Source organism: Netta rufina (genome assembly GCF_964035555.1).
Source record: "Netta rufina genome assembly, chromosome: 2".
Lineage (NCBI taxonomy): Eukaryota > Metazoa > Chordata > Aves > Anseriformes > Anatidae > Netta > Netta rufina.
This window is the reverse complement of record NC_140124.1, coordinates 33,804,595-33,826,414: the sequence shown is the minus strand read 5'-3', so window position 1 is coordinate 33,826,414 and position 21,820 is coordinate 33,804,595. Positions and strand designations below refer to the sequence as shown.

General features: G+C 40.8%; 1 protein-coding gene and 1 long non-coding RNA gene across 2 annotated transcripts; one reads left to right on the top strand and one right to left on the bottom strand.

Moving 5' to 3' along the window:
* Positions 1-5,688: 5,688 nt before the first annotated feature.
* On the bottom strand, positions 5,689-16,906 carry LOC311222641. Its single transcript, XR_014619364.1, has 6 exons — positions 16,824-16,906; positions 15,917-15,987; positions 13,237-13,272; positions 11,998-12,094; positions 10,479-10,634; positions 5,689-6,464 (listed from the first exon to the last, which is right to left on the bottom strand). It is a non-coding gene; the product is annotated as an uncharacterized lncRNA (long non-coding RNA).
* A 15-nt stretch (positions 16,907-16,921) lies between these two features.
* Positions 16,922-21,612, top strand: TOMM7 (translocase of outer mitochondrial membrane 7). The gene is made up of 3 exons (XM_084307029.1): positions 16,922-17,077; positions 20,175-20,223; positions 21,391-21,612. The coding sequence occupies exons 1-3, from the start codon at positions 16,975-16,977 to the stop codon at positions 21,404-21,406; spliced, it is 168 nt and encodes a 55-aa protein (XP_084163155.1). The 5' UTR covers positions 16,922-16,974; the 3' UTR covers positions 21,407-21,612.
* Positions 21,613-21,820: the final 208 nt, after the last annotated feature.

Below are 21,820 nucleotides of genomic sequence, written 5' to 3'. Positions count from 1 at the left end.
AGCTGCTTGTCCTGGTGCTAGCTGCATCACTGATCCCCTGCTGCTTTCAGCTTTACATAAATGTAATCTTTGTTGCAAGAGCGGGATTAAAATGAAGGCAAGTATCCTACCAGAATCTGACAGGCAGATCCATCCCTGCTGGCTCCAGGGCCTAACAATTTATACATCTGGCACGAATGTGGTACAGCACGGCAGAGAAGTAGGCCTAATGCTGCTAACGGGCTGGCTGTAATAGGCAGGCACTTCCCTGCATGGGTCAGTGTTATATATGGAGTGGTAATACGTGTCAAGAAGATGGTTGATATTAAAGAAGGGGGAGATGTGGGAGTGTGGCCATGGGGGTCAGAAAGCCCCGTGGTTGAAGGTAACATCAGACTCTTAACGACGAGGCTATCAGGAATGTAAAAGAGTTTAGAAGGAACAAAAAAGGGTGATTCAGGAGACTCCATGCACACTGTTGCTTGTTCTAGAGCCGTTAAGGCATGGAAGTTTCTGGGTGTTTGCCACTGCTGTTATTTGCAAAGACCAATTAAAAAGTTGTTTTGAAAAGAACTGCTGTGGGGCTGAGGGTGTAAGAGGGGAGCCTGCCCGCAAGATAAAAAAAGGCAACACAATGAAGTTATGTCATCAATAAAGAAGTAGAAAGAAGGAATGAATAGGGACAGGCTAGCGGAACGGAGACCAGGATGGGAACAGGCACATTGATTGCCTCATGAAGATGGGTTTGGCCAAACTCAGCAAACTGCTCAGAGAAGCTCATACAGAAAGTCTCTGGAAATGGGTGCACTGGAGCTGGGAAGAAGCTCGAGCTGAGAGAAGCGGACCCGTGCACACAACTGCCCCTCGCTGGTAAGCAGCTGCGCATTATGGGGAATCATACGTCCTTAGAAACAAAGACTGTCCAGGTAACCTTACAGCTTATTCTCCTTATTAACAGTCAGACAGTTTATGAGCATGAAATATGGGACCAAACTGAGGTCAAGGTGTGGGGCTCTGCAACTAAAAACGACAAGGTTGCAGTGGGATTGCTCGGCACCTGGCGAGCAATCTCTGAAGCCTTAAAGAGCCCTGTGGGACCACAGTCAGAAACGTGTGGTTTACCAGACAGTGAGGGAGCTGCGGGCTCCTTTACTGATCTGACTGCTACACCATCGGCCACCCACCGCTACAGCCATCGCAGGCTTTTGCTGTTACGCCCCCTGCTGACCTGGACGTGCCTTTTGACCCAGGCCCTATTGGCCTTGAAAAGGAGATGGATACGTTTTTCTTTGATCCGGGAAGATTAGGATACGTAAGGCCCGAAGACTGAGCTGCTTGACAACTTAAAGCAAGACATAGTGTTCAAAAGGAATGAAAAAATGGAGACTGTTATTTGTAGTCAAGAAAAGGAATGGAAAATGGAGACTGTTCATGGACATTGTAAGTCATGGAACTTAAAGGATTGTTTGTTACCTTTTCTGATTGTACATATGTATAGATATATTCGGGTTTAGTATGTAAAAGCAATGTTCTGTACATTTAGAATGTTTGATGTTCGTGTGTGCGTGTTGGTGGAGCGTAGACTCCCTGCACACCCAGCGCTGTTTACTTGCCTTTTATAAATATTCCTTTTATAAATATTACCAAATTCAGATCGAGTTGAGACTTCATTTATAACAGTCAGTTTACATCTTCTGATCTGCTTCAGGTGATTCATTATTGGACATTACACCAAAATGTGACATTTTGTGGTGACAGGAACGGTTATTAGTCTAGTTTATTAGACTGTGCATGCTGTAGTCAGTGTGTTTAATCAGCTTTGTTCCCTACCAACTAGAATAAAAGCTGGCAAGTAAACCGAGGCATTTTGTTGGAAAGGGTAGTAGAGGCTTTACAGCATTTTGTTGCTGGAAGGTGAGAAAATGTCCAGCTGCCTTGAACTGGAGGAGAAAGCCCACCATTTACACATTTATCCACCCGTATCTGGGGAACAGGGAGTTAGCCGGCTGTTTCACCAGCTCACACAAAGGACTCAAAAGCATGGATGGAAAATGAAAGGATAATTAATGGTTTGCCCATCTACAGAGACCACATTCTCCTCATGTAGCCGCAGTCAGAAATGTTTGCTCCAGAAGGACAGCACAGAATTAAGCTGATTTCAAGCTCACTGAACATGCTGCAACATAATGAAATGTGGTTTTCCCCTCTTACCTTAGCTGAATCAGTGCAGCACTGTTCAGAAATAGATTTACTTTCTTCTGTCACTACTTACACTACTTAAGAGGAAGCTCTGGTATTCTTTAACAATGTTTCCACTCACCTGAAATGAAGGCGGATGTTCTGTCTTCCACCAGCAGACTTCTTGGCTTCTGCATTCAGTACGCGTGGCCTTGTGGATGCCCAGGAGAGCAGGCTGTCATCCTTCATCCTGTGTGCATGCTCATCGCATCTACCGTTGGAAAAGTTTGCCCGTCCTGCTGTGGGTACATTTTCATAAACATGCACCTCTTGCAGGCAGGTTATCACTTAAAAATGATGGCTTACAGATTTGTTTTTCCTAGGCCAGCACTTGTGGAACCAGAGCCTCCAAAGCCTGAGCTCCGTGCCTTCTGCAGCAGCAAGGGGGGTGTGGATCCAATACTTTACTCTGCTTGGTCCTACACTTCTGGAGGTGTGGATCCACTGCTGGAGCATCTCTGGAGCTCTCCTTTCAGTCATAAGGTAGCTGCTTAAAAGGTACATTACTGAGTTACACCTAACTTGGTGTAACTCTGAGCACTCTAACTTGGCTGCTGCTGGCCTCCAGGTACATCTCCTTGCTCTGGCCCCCTTAGGAAGCCACAAGCAGAAAAGCAGGTGCCTGCTGGGAGTCATTCTGGGGTGCTCTGCTCCAAAAGGCCGAGCTGAATGTTACTTCTCAGAAGCATTTGCATTTCTGAAAGCACAGAAATCTATCCATGAACTGGTATCTACTAAAACACCAGACGGTTCGGGGCAGCGTGCCCAGAAATGTTGGTATTTGTGCTGAAAACGTACGTATTCGTACATCCCACTACCTGCTTTTGTCTGTGTTTAGTTACAGCATGCAATTGTTTTGTCAGGCTGAAGCAAAAATACCGTGTTGCCTTTTCCATTTTATTTGGGGATCAAAGTGATATTTTGCTAGGCACGTATCTGCATGGAGACGAGCTCTTCCTGGGAGCTGCTCCTGTGTTCACGGTGGCAGCCTCCCTGTAGCTGCTTCTAGACTTACTTGGAAACTGCAGTGACAGACAACAAAGAAATAACGATGATTTTTTTATTTTTTATTTTTTTTGGTGCCAATATCTGTATTTCTGGGTAGGCAGCTGTAATTGCTCTCAGAGTCTTGCTTATAAAAGTCATATTCGAAGCTCTTTGTGCAAGGCACGCTTACCATTTGCAATGCCTGTGAAGGAGGGACGTGGAATATCCCCAGTGAGCAGGGTAAGACCAAAAGCACCACATGGCAGTATTAACGCCACTGAAAGCTTACACAGGAGTCACAGCATTATGGCTTGAGGTCAAAGGAATTTATTTCTTCCTGTTGTATGATGGACTGCACATTGGCAGATAATGTGGAGCCTTTTAGCACTGTTTATCAAACTTTTTGTTTTCCCTCTGAGTTAATAGAGCCTCATTTGCCCTAAGGTGGGTGAGAACAAACTGGCTGTGGTATAAACCTTCCTTGGGAAGAAGGAGCTGATTCCCCTAATTAAAGGTATTGTGTGGTTTCAGTGTCAAGACATTGAGTCAATAATTGCAGTTTCTTCTTACTGGCCTGGCCAGGAAAAAGTGCCTTGCTGCTGAGCAGCGCTGTTTTTCATAATGCTTTGTACTTTGCTTGCTGGACTTAATTGTGACCTTGCGATCCAAGAAACACTTGTCATCTGAACAGGGCTGGCTTGGAGCACGAACTGCTCTTCCACAGAAATGGCAGCATTTTGAAAGGCTTTGTTCCTAACTGGGACTTTTGCAAGAAAAAAATTACATCAGAAACACTTGTGAGTTTCTTTCTCATTGTCCCTGTGTATGTTCCATATAAAATATGTAAAAGGAAAGAAAAATTATTGTAATTAGCAACATTGCAATTAAGCCTGCTTAATTCTGAAACAAGTGTGACCTACAAAAAACAAGGAAAAGCATTGAGATTTCCCTGAAAAATGTTGAAGTAATGGATTTGCCTCATGAAGGGATTGATTTTGAGAAAGGACATTTTTTGATGGAAAGTAGGTTCCTGAAATGTATTTCAATTAATGTCACTTGTATTACTCACTTCTCACTGCCGAACTGAACATCCTGGATTTTAACATACGGCAGCATGCTGTGTATTTAGTTCTTGCATTTAAAGTGACTGCAGCAGTGCTAAATGTGTTTGCTAGAGCAGACCCTAAGCAGAACCCAGATGTAGTTCATCTGATAAATGACTGTCCCAGAGGAGGTGACATTTCTCGTGCCACTTGTCTGTGGTATCTCCTGGCTGATCTTGCCAGCTCCCAAACAAGTTTGTGAGTGTAACTGAATTCTGGTCCTCGTGATCATAGATCTGCCCGTGATGGCTTTTTGTTGCTATCACTGCTTCACAGAATCTTAAAACCAGGACTGTTAGAGGCCCATTAGCTTCCCTCCCCTCAGATTTATCTCTTGTGGCTTGGGTGGCCAAACCCGCAGGAGGCAGAGTGGCGCCTTTCCTCTGTAGCTGGAGTAAAGCCCCAAACCTTTCCTCATCCTCCTGGAGATTTGACAGTTTTAAGCTTCATTTGCAAGTGGAGCCTGGGTCAGCCTCTCCCTGCATCACACCCTTATGCACACAGGTTCACGGGGCTTTTCAGGATGTCAGTGTGGTTGTCAGCCTTTTTTTTTTTTTTTTTTAATGTCATCTTGTAAATAGAGTTGTTACGCAACTGGATGAGGGCTTGTTTACATTTGGGCAGCTGCCCATGCACCTCCTCCCTTCAACCTCTTGTTACTGCCGTGTTGCCTGCTACAGATGCTCCAGTCTTGCAGAACTGAGACTGAGCACATCTGGTGTGGCTGGATTGAGTTCCCAATTTTTGGCTGCTTTCACAGCTTAATTAAACTTCAACAATTTAATTTTGGGGTTCTGTAATTTAATAGTGTTTGAATTAAGACTCTTCATCCTTGAAGAGGACGTCTCCCCCCGCCCCCAACTTCTTACTGTTTATCAGCTGGCTGATGTAGTTCCTAGCAAACTAGGCTTTTCCCCCATGATGCTCACCTTATGACTTGAGATAAAGTGTGTGACAAATAGATACCAAGGCAGAAGCTTTGCAAGCCTTCTAACATCAGTTGTAAGAGAACAAATATAGAGTGAAACTCTGTTCTTGATCTCTGTAAGCCTTGAGGTACTCCAGAGAAGACAATTTTGACATTGCTCTAGATTTAGAATATTTTACTCAGGTAGAGAATCCAGTTTGTGATGGGAATTGTAAAGTATTTGCATGTTGTGGTGGTTTAACACCAATGGGCAGCTGAGCACCACCACACTGCTCTCACTCCCCTTCTTCAAAAGGACAGGGGAAGAAAAGACGATGGAAAATAAAAGCTCACAGGTTGAGATAAGGACAGGGAGCTCACTCACCAATTACATCACAGGCAAAACAGACTCAGTGTAACGGTGATTAATATAATTTATTTCCTATTGATAACAGACTAGAGCAGTGCAAAGTAAAAACGAACTAAAACCACCTTCCTCCCCCCCAGCCACCCTACTCTACGTCCTCCCCCTGAGTGGCACAGGGGAACAGGGAATGGGGGCTGTGGTCAGTCTCTGACTCTTCGTCTCCAACGCTCCTTTATGGTCACTCACCGCCCCTGCTCCACGTGGGGTCCCTCCCACAGGATGCCGTCCTTCCTGAACTCTTATCATGGGGTAGCTCCTGGACTCCTTGCAGAGGCCACCCCTGCAGCCCCCCACACTACCAAAACCTTGCCACGTAAACCCAGCGCAGGGCTTAGCCCTGGTCTCTGAAAGCCTTCACCTTCCTCAGGCCTCTGGTGAATATTGCCAGGCACCAATCACTAAGTAGTCTCAATTCCTGCTAGCAGCTGCCCTCTTTTTCCTTGACTTGCTGTGAGGCAGGCTGTTATGCAGTGATCATGTTACTGGCCTGGCAAAAATTGCAAGCATAAGACTGTCAATAAAAGCATCCGGAAAGGCCAGCTAATGGCTAGCCCTGGGGACAGCAGAAGCCAACTGGCTGGTGAGCTACCAGAAGCCTTCCTGCTTTCTGCAGAAGCCCAATCTAAATTCCAAATAATAAATAAATAATTGTGTCAGAGCAAACATGTAAGCTCTTTTTGTGATAACTAAGTTCAAATACAGATGGCTCCCGGGTAACATCTAATGTTTTGTCCTCTGATAGGAAGGCTTTTGCAGTACTTACTTACTAGACGAACGTCGAGGCTTACTGGCATTTCGGTGATCAGTTCAAGAGTAGAAACTACTAAGAAAAACAAACACAAAAAAAGTGGTGTGAACAACATTCAGACTCATTTCTGCACATGGATATGTTTCTGGCTTGGAGCCACCTGGGGAAGAAAAGAAATTCCTATACACAGAATCCCAGAAGGTATAACAGGAGTTTCAGCAGACTGTTGGATGCTGAAGGATGTGAAGAATGAGATTTGTGATTAGGAGTTCCAGCTAATTTAAGCAGAGCCCACTTATAGGTAGTAGACTCCACAAAGTTCTTCACTGTGACAGTGAGTATAAACATAGGCATTTACTGAAAGAGGGAAGGACACTTGAGCGCTCATGTAGAGGAATATAGCAAAAATGTTTGGTCAATCTGCCTACAGCAATCGCCACTGCTCTATGACAGGTATTTGGCATTATCTGCAGCTCCCTCTGTAATCGAGATGGGCCTGCTCAGCAGAACAAACACAAGTGTACATAACAATGACATTTTATGTTTCTGAGGTAGTAATATCTTAACTACTCCTAAATCATGAGCTTTTTGAACACGTTATATATTACAAATAAAAGGGACAGTTGAGTACAAACAAATAGATATACCACCGAAGACTGCTATAAGAAAAGTTATATGGAAGCTACATGGAAGTGGAGCTGAAAACCTGTGAAGCTTTCAGTAGGAAACACTTGCCATGCCCTCAAAAGCACAAGCATATTTACCCTTAACAACTACTAATGGTTTTAACTGAAATAAGTAATCAGTCACACAGGTAACAACACCAAGGTAAAATTCTCCTTTAGCTCAGTGTATTGAACAGATAGAGGTGGTGCAGTGGAACTATCCTCTCATTTTTCCCCATCTTCAGTGCATTTTCAATGTTAATTTTCATATTCGTCCTATTTCAAATAGTTGCTTCATCAACACTTTTTTATTTGTACGTGATTTTTATGTTTATAACTTACAAACTATCTGACAAGAAAACTTTAATTTAGGAGTACAGAATGGGTTTATCTCTGGTTGTAATCTGAAGGAAATTTTACCAAGAAGAGTTTCTGTTTTTCTTATGGAGCAAAATGTAAACAAAACCAGCTACAAGCTAGGAAGATGGACTTAGATTTATCTGGGGACAGACGGATGCTGTCCTTCCCATGAACCCACATCTTTGCTCTCCAACTGCAGAACGTGCTACTTCCTCCATTTTATTGTACTTCTGCACTGAAGATGAAGAGAATATTAGTGCTTTGCAAGAGACTGAGACTGTTAAGCAAAAGAGCTAAAGCCTTTGCATGCTGAAATACAGGAAATCTAAAAGATACTGGAAGACATTCGTCTTAATTCACTGGAATTAAGATTTAATTTTAGACTTAAACTATGGTATATTACATGTATCCTTCCCCATATCATTACATTTACCCTGGGGGTATGAAACATTTTGTTCTGGAAATTTACAAGCAGCAATTTAAAATTAGGGATGAATTAAAGAATAAAGAAGTCTCACAGTGGGAAACACATGTCTTAAAGCAACAGTTTTAGTCAACTGAACCATTAGCTTTCTTAGCTTTCTTGCTTTTTCTTGTGCAAGCAGGTACTGATTTGCTGCAAAATTAGTCTGTAAGTAAACACCTTCAACTAGTGGTCATTTTGAGAGGATAAGTTTTCTTGTCAGACAGCTTGTAAGCCATAAACACAAAAAATCATTTAAAAATAGAAAAGTGTTGATGCATACCTTGTGCAGAAGAGAAAATTAATTTCTTCCCTTTTGAATTGCATCTTCAGGCTTCTGTGAGCTATGGAAAGTTATGAATATTTGGAGATGTCAACTCTTTGTGAGGTACACAAAGTACACAGAGAAATTATCAACCTGAAATTCATTGCCTGAATGTACAGTAATAACTTTTGGGATAATTGCCACATTGTACTTTAAATCACTGCCAGACATTTCTGACTCTTATTTTAACAAGATTTGTCTGGAAATAAACCAAAAATGAGTTCAAACTCTAAGTGCCCACTCATTTACATTCTACCTTATGATTTTGAACGTGGTCCTTTTCATTGGAGTCATAAACCAATGACTAATTCACACCATCAACACGATGGCCACTGCAAACTAGCAATAAGAAACAAGGAAAAATGCATTGTGCGATGTGCTCACTCATTCTACACATGGAGTTTTTAATATGCAGCACCAAATGTTCTCTGGTATGTCTTACACAAGTCTTAGGCATGGGAGGCTTCATAACAGTATGCCTCCAGCCTTTTCTAGAAACAGAACAATTTATGCTAAGGCTTACACATAAATAAATGCAGAGCATTTTAATACTTTAAAAGCTGTTACAATGGGTAATGACCTCGTAAGACAGCATAAAAAGTAGAATACATATATTTAATCAAATAAAAATAGCAACTATATTTAGCTTTTCAATTTAGTGCCTTAATGAAGGAGAACACTTAATGATGAGTCACAAATCCCATGAATGTTACTGACCACAGGTACAGTAAATAGGATGGTCTCAGTGAGTTAATAGGAAGCTTCAAGTTTTGCTCATAATTTGAAACCCTCATAATTAAAGATGAAAGGAATGGAGGAACAATCAGTTAGTATCTTAACCCTTCACCTGTATGCAAATTGACTTTTTAACCATACATTTCCTAGTACTCAGACTGGAATGGCTTTTAAGGTCTACATAGAAAGGCTTTTCATTCCTTGGAGAGAGTACAATCTAACTTAAAAAATGACAAATATGCAAGAACATGCAGAGTACTTGTTTTAATAACATACAATTTTTAGTGCAGATCTTCAGCCAACTGATCTGACCACTACCCAGCCTCTAGAGGAGAAACAGCATTGCCTGTCAGGTTACCTGCCCATTTCATTATTGTAAGCTCCTCAGCAATTTGGGCTGCAAGCAGTCAGTTCCATGTTTGTAGCTGTTAGACATACCATAGTTTATTTATGCAAAAGATATACTTGAGCACTGGACTAGATCTCAGAAATCTGGATTTTGTTCTTGCCTCTGCAGATCACCTAAATCGATAATTTGCAAAGCTACCTCTCTATTCCTCAGTTTCTTCATCTATAAAGTGGGGATAATGATATCCACTCATTTTTAAAAACCGTTTTAAGATATACGTGATTAATTATTAAGCAGCATGGATTCTCCCCCATGAATAGCACACAGCTGCTAATAAACTGACTCATCCACTTTCATATTATCATCTTTATTTAAACATTCACTATTCTTTCTGCAACACAGCAAAACATTCATTTTGTCAAACAGCAATTGTAAAGAAGCTTTTATCCAGTGGAAGAGTAATTAGAATAGTAGAGAAATTCCATCAGCTTTGAGCTCGAGGGACTATCTGTTATTTTAAGTTCAAGTAATTGAAGTAGCAAGCAGAGTTTCCAATTCAAGCCTGCCCTCCACTGGTGTTAATGAAACACTGCTAATAAATTTTAGATCAATGTTGTCTTGAAGTAACGAAGAAGAGGAACTAAATTGAGAGAGGCTGATACAATGTATTGAGACCTTTAGTCAGCTGTCAGCTTCCCTTTTCTTTTTCATAGTAGCTAAATAATTTGTAAATATATTTTTAAAGTCCCATCTAGGCTCACTGGCTGATTCCCGTCCTTCACATTTTCCACCAACATATCATCCATACCAGAGTTGTCAGAACTAATATTCACATGGGAAGTAACACTCTGCACGTGGTTTTAAAGGGACTATTAAAAAATACAGAAAAATATTTTGCTGTGGTACAGTTAACAATTCTAATATACTGAGCGATATGTATCAGTTAAGTACTAGCATCCTAAGAGACCAGGATCACTCTAGTCTAGTACCCTGTCACTAGAAGCAGTCCTTCCTCCCAGTGTGTGAAAAGAAAGAAAAACTTCTAGTACTGTGTTTATTTCAGAGAAAACTTTCCATCACAAATCTCACAGGCAATTAACTCATTGCTTAACTCAGGAGGACCATATTTAAAGCACAAAGGTAATCGGAGAAAAACAAACAAACAAACAAAAATTATCTCAGTTATACTTACAGCGATTCATCTAGTATGACTTCAAGGTGATGTTTGTGTCTGGAATACAAAACCTGTACCGCTGTGCGTTGGAAGATGAGGCGCCTCTGGTTCATTTATCTTGTCATCTTCACACTTCATTACACTCAACAGCATTTAATCTCTTGTGGTTGCTACCTAAACCCAAAATGGAGCAGTAAAATGCAGTTTCTTCAGATGTACACTTAATGTACGCTTGAAAAAAAAGAATGAAAGTATTATAGAAATGTAATTTTATTTGGGCCTTTCAAATGCTTGAAAGTCAGGGTCAGATTGTGTCAGGTATGTCTAACAGACTTTATAATGCAGAACATAAGGAACTCTCAAGAGTTCCTTGAACGTCCTCTGCATATGATAAAATTCTTACTGAAATGGTTGTCATTCAAAACAAAAACTTTAGGAGTTCATATAACATTTTATAGGAAACAGCGAAAGGCAACAGTGAAAGACAAACTTAGAGACATGTGACTTAGCCTGTCAATACAGACAGAAGGTGCTGGACAATAGTTTAAAATCAGGAAAACCTAAAAACATCTGTCTGGGTTAAATATGGAATATGATTATGCTAAAATAGACAAAGCTTAAAAAAAGTATTAAAGTCAAAAGGGACAGCATCTTAAGAGATTAAGTTTTAATGGTGAAAACTTCATTAAGCATGAGGTACTCTTCACTTAATCCTGACAGCACTAAATATGACCTGAAAAGGAAGAAAAGAACTTTCTAGGATCACCTTTGGTCATGTATGAAAGACCTTAATGATTTTAATGATTTTAATCCTCCCTGTGCTGAAGATCTCAATTTTCAGTGAAATCTGAACTACTGAAACATGAAAAATACAGTCAGACATAAATGCTGACACTTGTTAATATTGGTTCAAGTTCAAGTTCTGGAACTTGACATTCCTTCTGGAACATCACCATTCCGGAAGGAAGCTCATGCAGTGTATCCCACTGAAGCTTGGCAAGAAGGGGTGTGAACTGCTCTTCACATCACAGTTAGGCCATGCTGAATTTGAAATGTGCCAAAAGGTTTTTCTCTAAGTTTCTGAAGCGAATACACCCAGAGTGAACAATCAAGATAGATAAACTGAATGCAGATATTGATTTACTAATCTGTTCAACTTTTAGATATAGCGGGAGAGAATTAGTATGTATTTGACACATTTCCTTTGCTGACTGGGTAATCTTATTCAAATGCTAGAAATACACAGATTTTTACCATACCTATTATGCTCTGAACTCTTCTGCAACTGCATCCTCTAATTTGCATTACATGAGTTGTTAGAAACTATTATAATGACAACACTAACACCTAGAATATCTTTGAACTAAGAATTAAAGCTATGCTTATAAAATTCAAATTTATTTATTTGTTTAAATTTTCATTTTAACAAACATTGTTCTTGTTTAGTATCAAAGGAAGAAGGATACATATGGGTATAAACTGTAACTGAAAATATTGCTTTTTTAACAATGACTCAAATTAAATAACAAAAACTCACATTCTATCAGAAAATCCACACAGAACTCTTCCAAATCCATCTGGAATGTTTCAACTCCAAGGTGTTTCTTTTTGCTTTACTATTTGTCTTCTCTTTGCTTATAAAAAGGAGATAATTAGTTGTTGTTGTATACACTGCTTTTGTAGAACTGAAACAAATGAATTCAAAAGCGCCATTTTAAATCAGTGAAGCTAATGCTGTGCATTGATTGGTTATGATTTTCAAATATTTCATTGTCAGAAAAAGTTATTTCAGCAGCATATATGTTCTTTTGTTGATGGATGTTAAGTAAATACAATTAGAACCACTCTGAAGTAAGGAAGTTATACGTGAATTTTAATTAAAATTCAATTTTTCTAATGCTCCAATTTCATGTTCTGGACCAAAGAGAAATATTTCATTTTCATATGCAATGCTGCCAACTGATAGCAAAGACTTACATTCTCAGTCGTTTTAAGGTTGCCTAACCTTAATACAATGTACTCAGATACTAAGACCAGAATTGATATAAAAACAAGTATAATAAGAGCAAAGACTGTTTTGCAAATCCAAATATAATCACTGTTTTCCTCATCATGTCTTTCTGTAAAAATCTGCCTAAAACAAGCATCTTTTAAATCTTGTAAAACCTCTGTGGGCATGTGCTGTTACAATAACATATTCTTCAGCACCAAAAATCTAGTTTTAAATTGTGGACAAGTGAAAAGTATTCATTCCAGTATCTTTAGAAGAAAATTGTTCTAAAATTATTGAAACCTTTACTGCCCAGATGCTTTAAAAAAAAAAAGAAAAAAGCCTAACTAAAAAAACAAACAAAAAAACAAACAAAAAAAAAACAACCAAACAACAACAACAAAACAAAAAAAAAAAACAAACAAGAATGAGTGAACATAGATATTAGTTTTGGCCTCAGAAAATCCTTTAATTCATCAGACTTCTGCATATTACTGCAACTATGCAAGCAGTCAGATGATTGTTTTCATCTCTGGCCAAGCACTACAATCATAAAAACATCCACATAACTCTTATATTTTTAGGGTAACTACTTACAGTAGAAAGTAGCAGTATCTTTATTGTAACCACTGATTGTCATTATTAAATGAAGATGGGGAGAATGGGAAGGTCAGGTTCAAATGAAAGTCGTGTGCAGCACGTAATATTTAATTTTTAAGCACAACAGTACTTTTTCTCAAAGAACTCGGAAAGCATTTGATGAGGTTTCGTTGAATGCTCTCTCACCTCAGACTGCTGTTTGTCCTTCACTGGCCTCAGGAGCTGTAATGAAAAATAACGTAATTATTGCCTTGCACCCATCTCCATCTTTTTTTTTTAACAAATCAATAGTACGTTAATTATATTAAATATATAAAAAAAATACACTTTGCCTTTTGTTTCTACCACTGTAGACTCACCTAGTAAAGTGATCACACTTTACTCATCTTCTGGACACCCATCTGACAATAATTGTTTTTAGAAATATCCAATATTATATAGAGGCTAGAGTACAGCCAGTGTATATGTATTTCACACAGAAATTCATATGAAAGAGACAGTAATCTGGACAGAAAAAATTGATGTGTCACTGCTCTGTAATTCAATGTTTTGAAAACATGCTAACTGCAAAAGCCCAAATGTATTAAACCCCAAGTGATTTTGCTCTTACAACAATCAAGAGAAAAAGAGACGTTTTAGAGTTCTGACATTTCCCAAATGGCATAATCACACAGCCTTAGTATTTTTATTTTTTTATTTTGACTGTAGTGCTTTCCATTGCTATTTGTTTCTGTGAAATGTGGTTTCCACAAACTGACAAGCAGCATTTCCTAGAGCGGTGGTACTGCAGAGTAGCTGGGATTTATTAAACTAACTGAACAGGAATACTAAAATGGAATGGAAGAAAAAGATGATCATTACTAGGACACTATAGAAAGTTTAATCATAATAATTAAGTAAAATATAAAGCCTAGGAATTATCTGCTACCCCTTTTCACTGACATCATAAAGATTCAACCTGGATCGGAAATCTGTTAAATATGTCCTGTGTTGTTTGTTTATAACGATTTACAGTATGAAATATCTACCATAGTATCTTCAAAATATAAGTTCCTCCTAAACAGAGCCAAACTTTAACTTTGTTTTCCAGCAGGTTAATTTAATCCAGTTTCTTCACAGTAAATGGAAGAGGAAATCTTAGAAGTAAAAGTGGTAATTGCATAAGGGAGGTACACAGGGATTTCCATTGTAGAGTTTACAGTAATTTGTCTCAAGACCTTAACAGGTTACTTCATTTTGTTTCATTCTCCAGCCTTCTGGATTGCACACACTGTTGCATGGATTTGTGCTGTGTTGAGATAAAACTTCAGAGGTCTGGAATTCTTTAGCCTGAAATGTACCCCTTGTACCAGGCAACAAAAATGGCTAAAGCCATCCAAGTGCCATTGTTTCCCTGAACCAGAGACTGAAGCTTAAATGATTCAGACTTGTCCGCAAGAATTTCAGTTCTCTCCCTCACCCATTAAAAATGGAAACATGAGGCCAGTTTACAGTGGTATAGAACTTCTTTACTGAAAGGGTTGTTAGGCATTGGAATGGGCTGCCCAGGGAAGTGGTGGAGTCACCATCCCTGGAGGTCTTTAAAAGATGTTTAGATGTAGAGCTTAGGGATATGGTTTAGTGGAGGACTTGTTAGTGTTAGGTCAGAGGATCTTGAGGTCTCTTCCAACCTAGACAGTTCTGTGATTCTGTGATTTCTTTGCTATGAAAACATAGCACGTACAGAATTACTGCTAATCAAATTAAAACAAACGAACAAACCCCATTACGGATTCACATTCTTGTGCCAGTTAAAACCCCTGCAACTTTATTTCATATTTTACAGTTGTTGCTGGTCCCATGAACTACATGACAAAAGAAATTCAAAGGGTTTTTCTGTAATGAAAAGCTTTCAATACAGTATTACTACTTTTGTCACCCAACACTTATGGCTGTTGTTTCTCTGATTTCCTGGGCACACCATTTCAAGTGCTTTTGTCCTGATTATCAGACAAAAGAAAATAAATAATTCAAGTAAAACCAATACCCTTCACAGAAGTGTTACTACAACCCCAATAACAAACCAAACTCCCTCAGCCTGTCCTCATAGGAGAGGTTCTCCAGCCCTCTGACCATCTTTGTATGAGGATGTTAGATATGTCAAAAGTATTTGTTGGATATGTCGGACATCTTAGAAATAACTCATTGACAGGGCTGCATGTAGCATTACTTAAAATGAACCCCTTCTGTTCATTCTCTTGGAAGCCCAAAAATCTATCATTACGTGCTTCTGAGCAGGCACAGGTGAATGGAAATGACACCAAAAGGAGAAATTATGTGTTATTCTGTGTGAATAAGTTAATATGCTGAGTCCTCTGTACAGTTTTAGGCACCACAATATAAGAAGGACATAAAACTATTAGAGAGCTTCCAAAGGAGGGCTATAAAGATGGTGAGGGGTCTAGAGGGTGAGACATATGAGCAGCAGCTGAGGTCACTGGGTTTGTTCGGCCCAGAGAAAAGGAGGCTGAGGGGTGGCTTCATGATGGCCTGCAGCCTCAGGGATAAGCTGTTCGGCTGATAAAGAAGCCACTCATCAACTGAGCTTTATCTACTACACATCATTAGATATATCAGCCACATGACTAGCATTACTGGTGTCACCCATCACATGTTTAATGCATATGAAAACATAGCAAATATGCACTGGTTCTCATGAGGACAGGCTGTTTGTACGTTCTACAACTTGACAGACAGTATGTTTCTCACTACATCACCACAATAATCTTGTATATCCCACATTTTGACTATTAGTAGACATTCACAAAAGCAAACTATGGGCCACCAGGATCACTGATGCAGCTTGCAGGTTGCTACCTGTCCGTACCTGGGAAACAAGGAGCGAGCTACAAATTCGTATCTTCGTTGTCTCTGAAGGGCAGAATGTGCATCCATGCACTGAAAGAAGAAGTGTGGAAAAAGCTATTTGCAAATGGTATTTGTTATAGCCCTGGAATTTTTCTTTGCATCTAAAAGCACTCTCCTTTAGTTGTTCCTAAGATGACACGTGGGCCACAGAACTAGAAGTTATTGCCTAGGTAAACTAATACTGTAAACCATGATTATGAACAAAATTGAATGGAATTCTGGTCTAACACAAGCAGCAATTTCTTTGGTGATTTTTTTTCCCACCCTAGTTTCTATATGCAATTAAATCCCCTCCAAACTACGGCAGGAGTTTGACACAGTTAGCAGACGATACAGACTGCCAGTGTTAATACTGCTGCCACGTCAGTGATATTAGGAACACGCAGGCCTGGATGTGGCATTACAGTAAAACACAGTGGATTGCTCAAGCAGGAATGAAAGCAGCACGGCCATGACCGACCTTGCAGGCACCGCCACCATGCAGTGAGATGTCCCACGGGCAGCGGTGTCGAACTGAGAGCACCTTGGGGTTAAGGCAGTGCGACGAAGTCTTGCAGAGACCAGACACGCTCAAAAAGTGCCTTACTGCTTACCCAGGCTCTGAGTGCGCGAGGACAACAAGCCGTAAGCTCTGTACAGGCGTTTTTTTTAAGAATTAGGTCTAAAAGCACACCACCTCTCCCCGATCACCCTCGCCGACCTTGCAGCCCCCAGGTTTCAGGGACCACGCAGTGTGTCCCCGCAGCGGGGCGGGCAGCCCCCTTCACGTTTCCCTGACCAGACGCCACCTCCCAGCCTCCACGGAGCACAAACCTGAGCGCTGCGGGAATAAAATAAATAGATAAATAAATAAAATAGCGACCTACAGCTTTCCTCACCCCCTTGCCGTCCAAAGGGGCCCCCACGGCAGGCCGGGACGGGCCGAGCCTCCCCCTTCCCGGCCTCCCCGGCGGCGCCGAGTGACGATCGCGTCCCGGCTCCTCCTCCTCCTCCTCCTCCCTCTCCCCCGCCGCCAGCATGCCGAAGCTGAGCAAGGAGGCCAAGCAGCGGCTGCAGCAGCTCTTCAAGGGCGGCCAGTTCGCCATCCGCTGGGGCTTCATCCCCGTCGTGCTCTACCTAGGTCAGTGGCGGCGGGGGCGCCGGCCTCCCGCGGGTCTCCGCCGCCCGGCGACCCAGCGGGGCCTCCCTTGGGCGGCCCCCGCCTGCTTGGGGGGCTCGGGGGGCTCGGGCAGGGGGCTGGGGACCCCCCTGTTTGAGGCTGGGTGGAGGCTGCAGCCTCCCCAAGCCGCTCGGCTCAGCCCCCGTGCGGCTTTGGGGTGTGTTGGTGCGGGGCCCCGCGGTGGTGCCGCCGGTGGGGGTGGCTGAAGGGCACGGGCTGCTTAGAAGCGCGTGTGTGCGGTGGGGCCGGGGCTCCTGCTCGCTGCTCTCTGCCAAAAGGTGCCAGGGAAGCCAGCAGGCACGGCTGGAGAGGAGGCTTCGTGCCCTAAATGTGTGGGGCCTTCTGGGGGAGGCGGCCGAAGCAGGCAGACATCTTCACCTTGAGCGCTAACACGCTTACAGCCGGGGCTGTGCGTGTTTGCAGGCAGAGCTGAGTGGCTCTTTTAATCGAGGGGAATTAATATAACACGTAAAAATATATAAAATCTAAACCCAATTTAAAGGGCCGAGGCGCTTAATAGATAATCAGTTACACACATGCTCGAACAACCAGAAATAAAAGGGGTCACTTTGAACACAACAAGTAAAACGATTTGGCAGAGTCAGGTTAAAGTTTAATTACGTTTTCGTTCTTAGTTTATCGATTATTTCCAAATTGGTTATTTGGGGGTGGGATTGCAGCAGTGCTTTGCGACCTACTTTTGTTCCTGCTGAGGTTTTCAGTTGGTTTCACTTTTACGACAGTATCTGAGAAAATCACTCTTTGCTCTGAGGAAAGCATATAACTTAAGCACTTTAAATAAAGCCATCCCAGTGTGTTTGCAGCTGTACCAATACCAAAGAATGGAAGCTATGGAAGGGACCGTAAAGACCACCTAGTGCTAACCCCCGCCATGGGCAGGGCTGTCAGGGTGCTTGGTATATTTCTTGTTGAGTAACCCTAAGAAACAAAACTGTAGTTGTTTAATTTCTTACCTGCAAGCGATAAGTATGCTGTTCCACATCTATGTTGTCTTCTTACAAGTTTGCCTGCTGTAATTAATAAAAGGACATAAAGTGTAAGCAGGTGCCACCCTTGTCTGCCGCAGACATTTGGGGGTGGCAGCCACTCAGATTCTGTAGAACTGGGGGAACCTCTTTTGTACAGCAATTACATGGGCAAGGGGCTACACCGTGCTTGGTGTCACTGCTTCAAGGCAAACTTTGGTATTGACCCACGTATATGAAATGCAGGCTAAACTAAACACAGGCAATGAAGTTTTCAGCAATTTGTTTTAATTTTCTCTGGAAGACCTAGGTGAGGATAGGATGTTCAGAATAAGTACAAGGGAGTCTGAGATGTGCAATTCCAGGTCATTGGTCAGGTTGTATTTTTTGTTGTTTATTTGTTTTTAATGTTTGTTTTGAAGTGGCTGCCCCTCTTAGGTGAATTAGACAAGTACAGTTTTGTTGAATTGGCTTGCTTATTTAAAAGTACTAGGGGGGAAAAAAAAATCAAACCACAAAACAAACAAAAAGAAAAACCAGAAACATTAGCTAAATCTGTTTCACACACATAGTTCAACTGCTAATATGATTTCATGAATTTTAAATCACTTCTGCTGGAAAGTATGGCAGTGAAAGAAAATAGGTCAGAATGTTTAACAGCCTCAAATCAGACAAGGTTATCTTCAAAGGGCTGAACCAGTGTCCATGAAGTTAGTGTGAGTTTTTCCATTAACCTTCATGGCCTGTGTTTCAGGAAAGTTGTCACTGATTAGTTATAGTCTGTAAATATGTTTTTTCCATATAACATCAATTTCTATACAGTAAACATAGTAAGCATGTTGTTGAACAATGCGTGTCTTTTATGATTCTGTTTCAGGACTTAATTTACAGTCCAGGAGTTAAAGCTATTTAGTAAACTGTACCTTGAATTGCTGCTCTAGTGTACACTTGCTTTAGTGAATCAGTGTTTGAGTCATTAGCTGGGGACGAACTCTCTGTAATTAACCACCCCCTTTCCCCAAAATGGTTTTAAGTTTAATTGGTTAAAGATTTAGAATTCTCTAATCTTCAACTCAATGAGCTATTATTGAAATATTGCTGTAAGTTCAGGTGCCGTCACAGGACATCTCCTCAAGCCCTTATACCAGTTACAGGTGTCACTGTTGATGCTGTCTGACCAGGTTGCTTTCATAATAACACCTAAAATCTGCATGTGGGGGTTGTTACAGTTATGTTCCCACCCAGCCACTTGTTCAGTCTTCCCATGTGGGGTGCAGGAGAGAATCAGAAAGGGAAAAGTGCAAGAACTTGTGGGTTAAGACAAAAGCAAACCAAAGAATCTATTTGCTGCCTCCCTCCAGCAGGCAGGCATCCAGGCATCCTCAGGAAAGCATGGCCCATCACACGTAATGGTTTCTTGGGAAGACAAATGCCATCACTCCGAACATCCCCTCCTTCCTGTTCCTTTCCCCCAGCTGTTATTGCTGAGCCATATGGTGTGGGATGTCCCTCTGGCCAGCCTGGGCCAGCTGTCCTGGCTGTGTCCCATCCCAACTCCTGCTGCACCCCCAGCCTGCTCGCTGGCAAGGCAGTGTGAGAAGTTAAACAGTCCTTGGCTCTGCGTGAGCACTGCTCTGCAGCAACTAAAACGTTGGTGTTATCGCTGCTAAGTTTCATCAAAAATCCAAAGCACAGCATCGTACAAGCCATTATGTAAAAAAACAAAACGCCTCCATCCCAGTCAAAGCCGTGAGCGGGTACGTGTATGCATGCACATGTGCCTTGATGTTTGGGGTAACTCATTTCTACCATCTCACATAGCTAGCTGACCCTGAATTTTAAGTCAGAGAGAGATACAGGTAATAATAATAAAGAAAATACACCCAAGTCTATTTATTTTGACTATTTTGTAACCCTTTGGTTTCTGTTGAGGTGAGTCTATGTCTTCATGAATCACAGCTCCCTGTTCTTTTTATTGCAATTTAATGGGCTGGAATGAATTGATGCTGTTCTAGCTGTGTAAAAATCTGCACATACATATGAGTGTTTATCTAATGTATGTTTCACTTCAGGTTTTAAGAGGGGTGCAGATCCTGGAATGCCCGAGCCGACAATCTGGAGGTATGTATCAGGTCCAAATGTGCATTAAAAAAAACACTGTAGATGGTCAGGGTTTTAATTGTCATCTCTGCTCATGCTGGACAGCAAGAAAAAAAAGTTGCTTTAACCCATAGTTTTTAATTGTTTTGGGTGATAACAGAGCTGGTCACAGTTCTTATTTGCCTAGAAATCTAAACCAGAACAGACAGCAAACCGAATTCTTAGGAGGGCCTTAGTATTTTGCTCTTAATCTTATGCAGTTTTTAATATATGGAACTTCCTGTACCTTTTGAGTGGAAGCTGCCCTTCTAATCTGTTCTAAGGGTAGTTTATGCAAGTTTCTTTCTGCACCTAGGAATAACTACTTAGCTTTCTAACATGAGTTTAAAATAAAACCCAGTCTCCTTCCCTCTTTGCAAGTAGGGTGGGAAACTGTGTAAAAGCTGCATTAAATAAAGGGATATATCCTTTAATATTAATCACTGTAATGAATCAAAGTACATATGCTCTCATTGCCTGGTTGTTGTGGGGCTATTTGTTATTGCTGCAACATCCTGGCATTAATAACACTTGAATTCTTGCGATATTTGAATTTTATTGGAGAGTTTCCATGGCTCAAACTACCAAAATTAAGGTTATGAAGGAAGTGTTACTCTTACTGTTCTTGAAATAGCTTTGTTTGCTGTACAGAACCAGAGATGCTGCTAAAACAAATAATTGATTGGTGTGTATTGTTTGCAAGGTCATATATTAACCGTAGAAATTCCATTTTCAGGGATGTTACAGTTTCAGTAAAATATCCTATTGTCTTAAGAACTAAGTTGCTGAAGTAATTTTTTTTTCTGGCAGTATTTCTGTTTAGTTTCACTAGTACCTTGAGACTTTTTTTTCTTTTCTTTGGTTTATTGCATATGTCTGCACAACATAAAGTTAGTATAACAAGATATACAGATACCAGAAGCATGTGTTTGGTTTTACTCCAAAGCTTACAGATGCTCATTTTTCTGGGCACATGTTCATGCTCCGTAGGCTTAAATTTTATTTTAAAGGTAGCTTTATTTCACTGTTCTTTATGGGTAGTGTTTATTCTGTACTTTTATAGGGCTGTTTCTTCTGACTTGTGCTTTTGAAAAATCCATTTAAAAACAAACACATACTGTGAATCTGACCTTCATTTCCCCCTTTCAGTCTGCTTTGGGGATGAAAGATGTGGCTGTCCTGCTCTAGAACCAGACGATGGACAGAGAAAGGGTCTGAAGATGTGTATGTTCCAGAGGATGAGGCGGACACTTACACCAGCTGGCTCAGTCAGCTTGCAAAAGACATAGGTTGTACATACAACAAAATGGAGTTTATATGGACCTAACTTATTTGCATCACAGTGTAATTAAATAAATACATTTGAATGCATATGTGTTGTTTTCAAGTCTTTACATTACATATAATATAGTATTTTTTTATTATAGAAACGATAACCAGATTTTTTTTTTCTAAATTTGGTGACATTCAACCCCCACAGATCGTCATAACAAGGTTAAATTTTGGGTACCTATTCCTTTTAATGATAACCAGAAAACTGAGCTGATGTTTTAAAAGTTTTGATATTCTTCAAAGATTT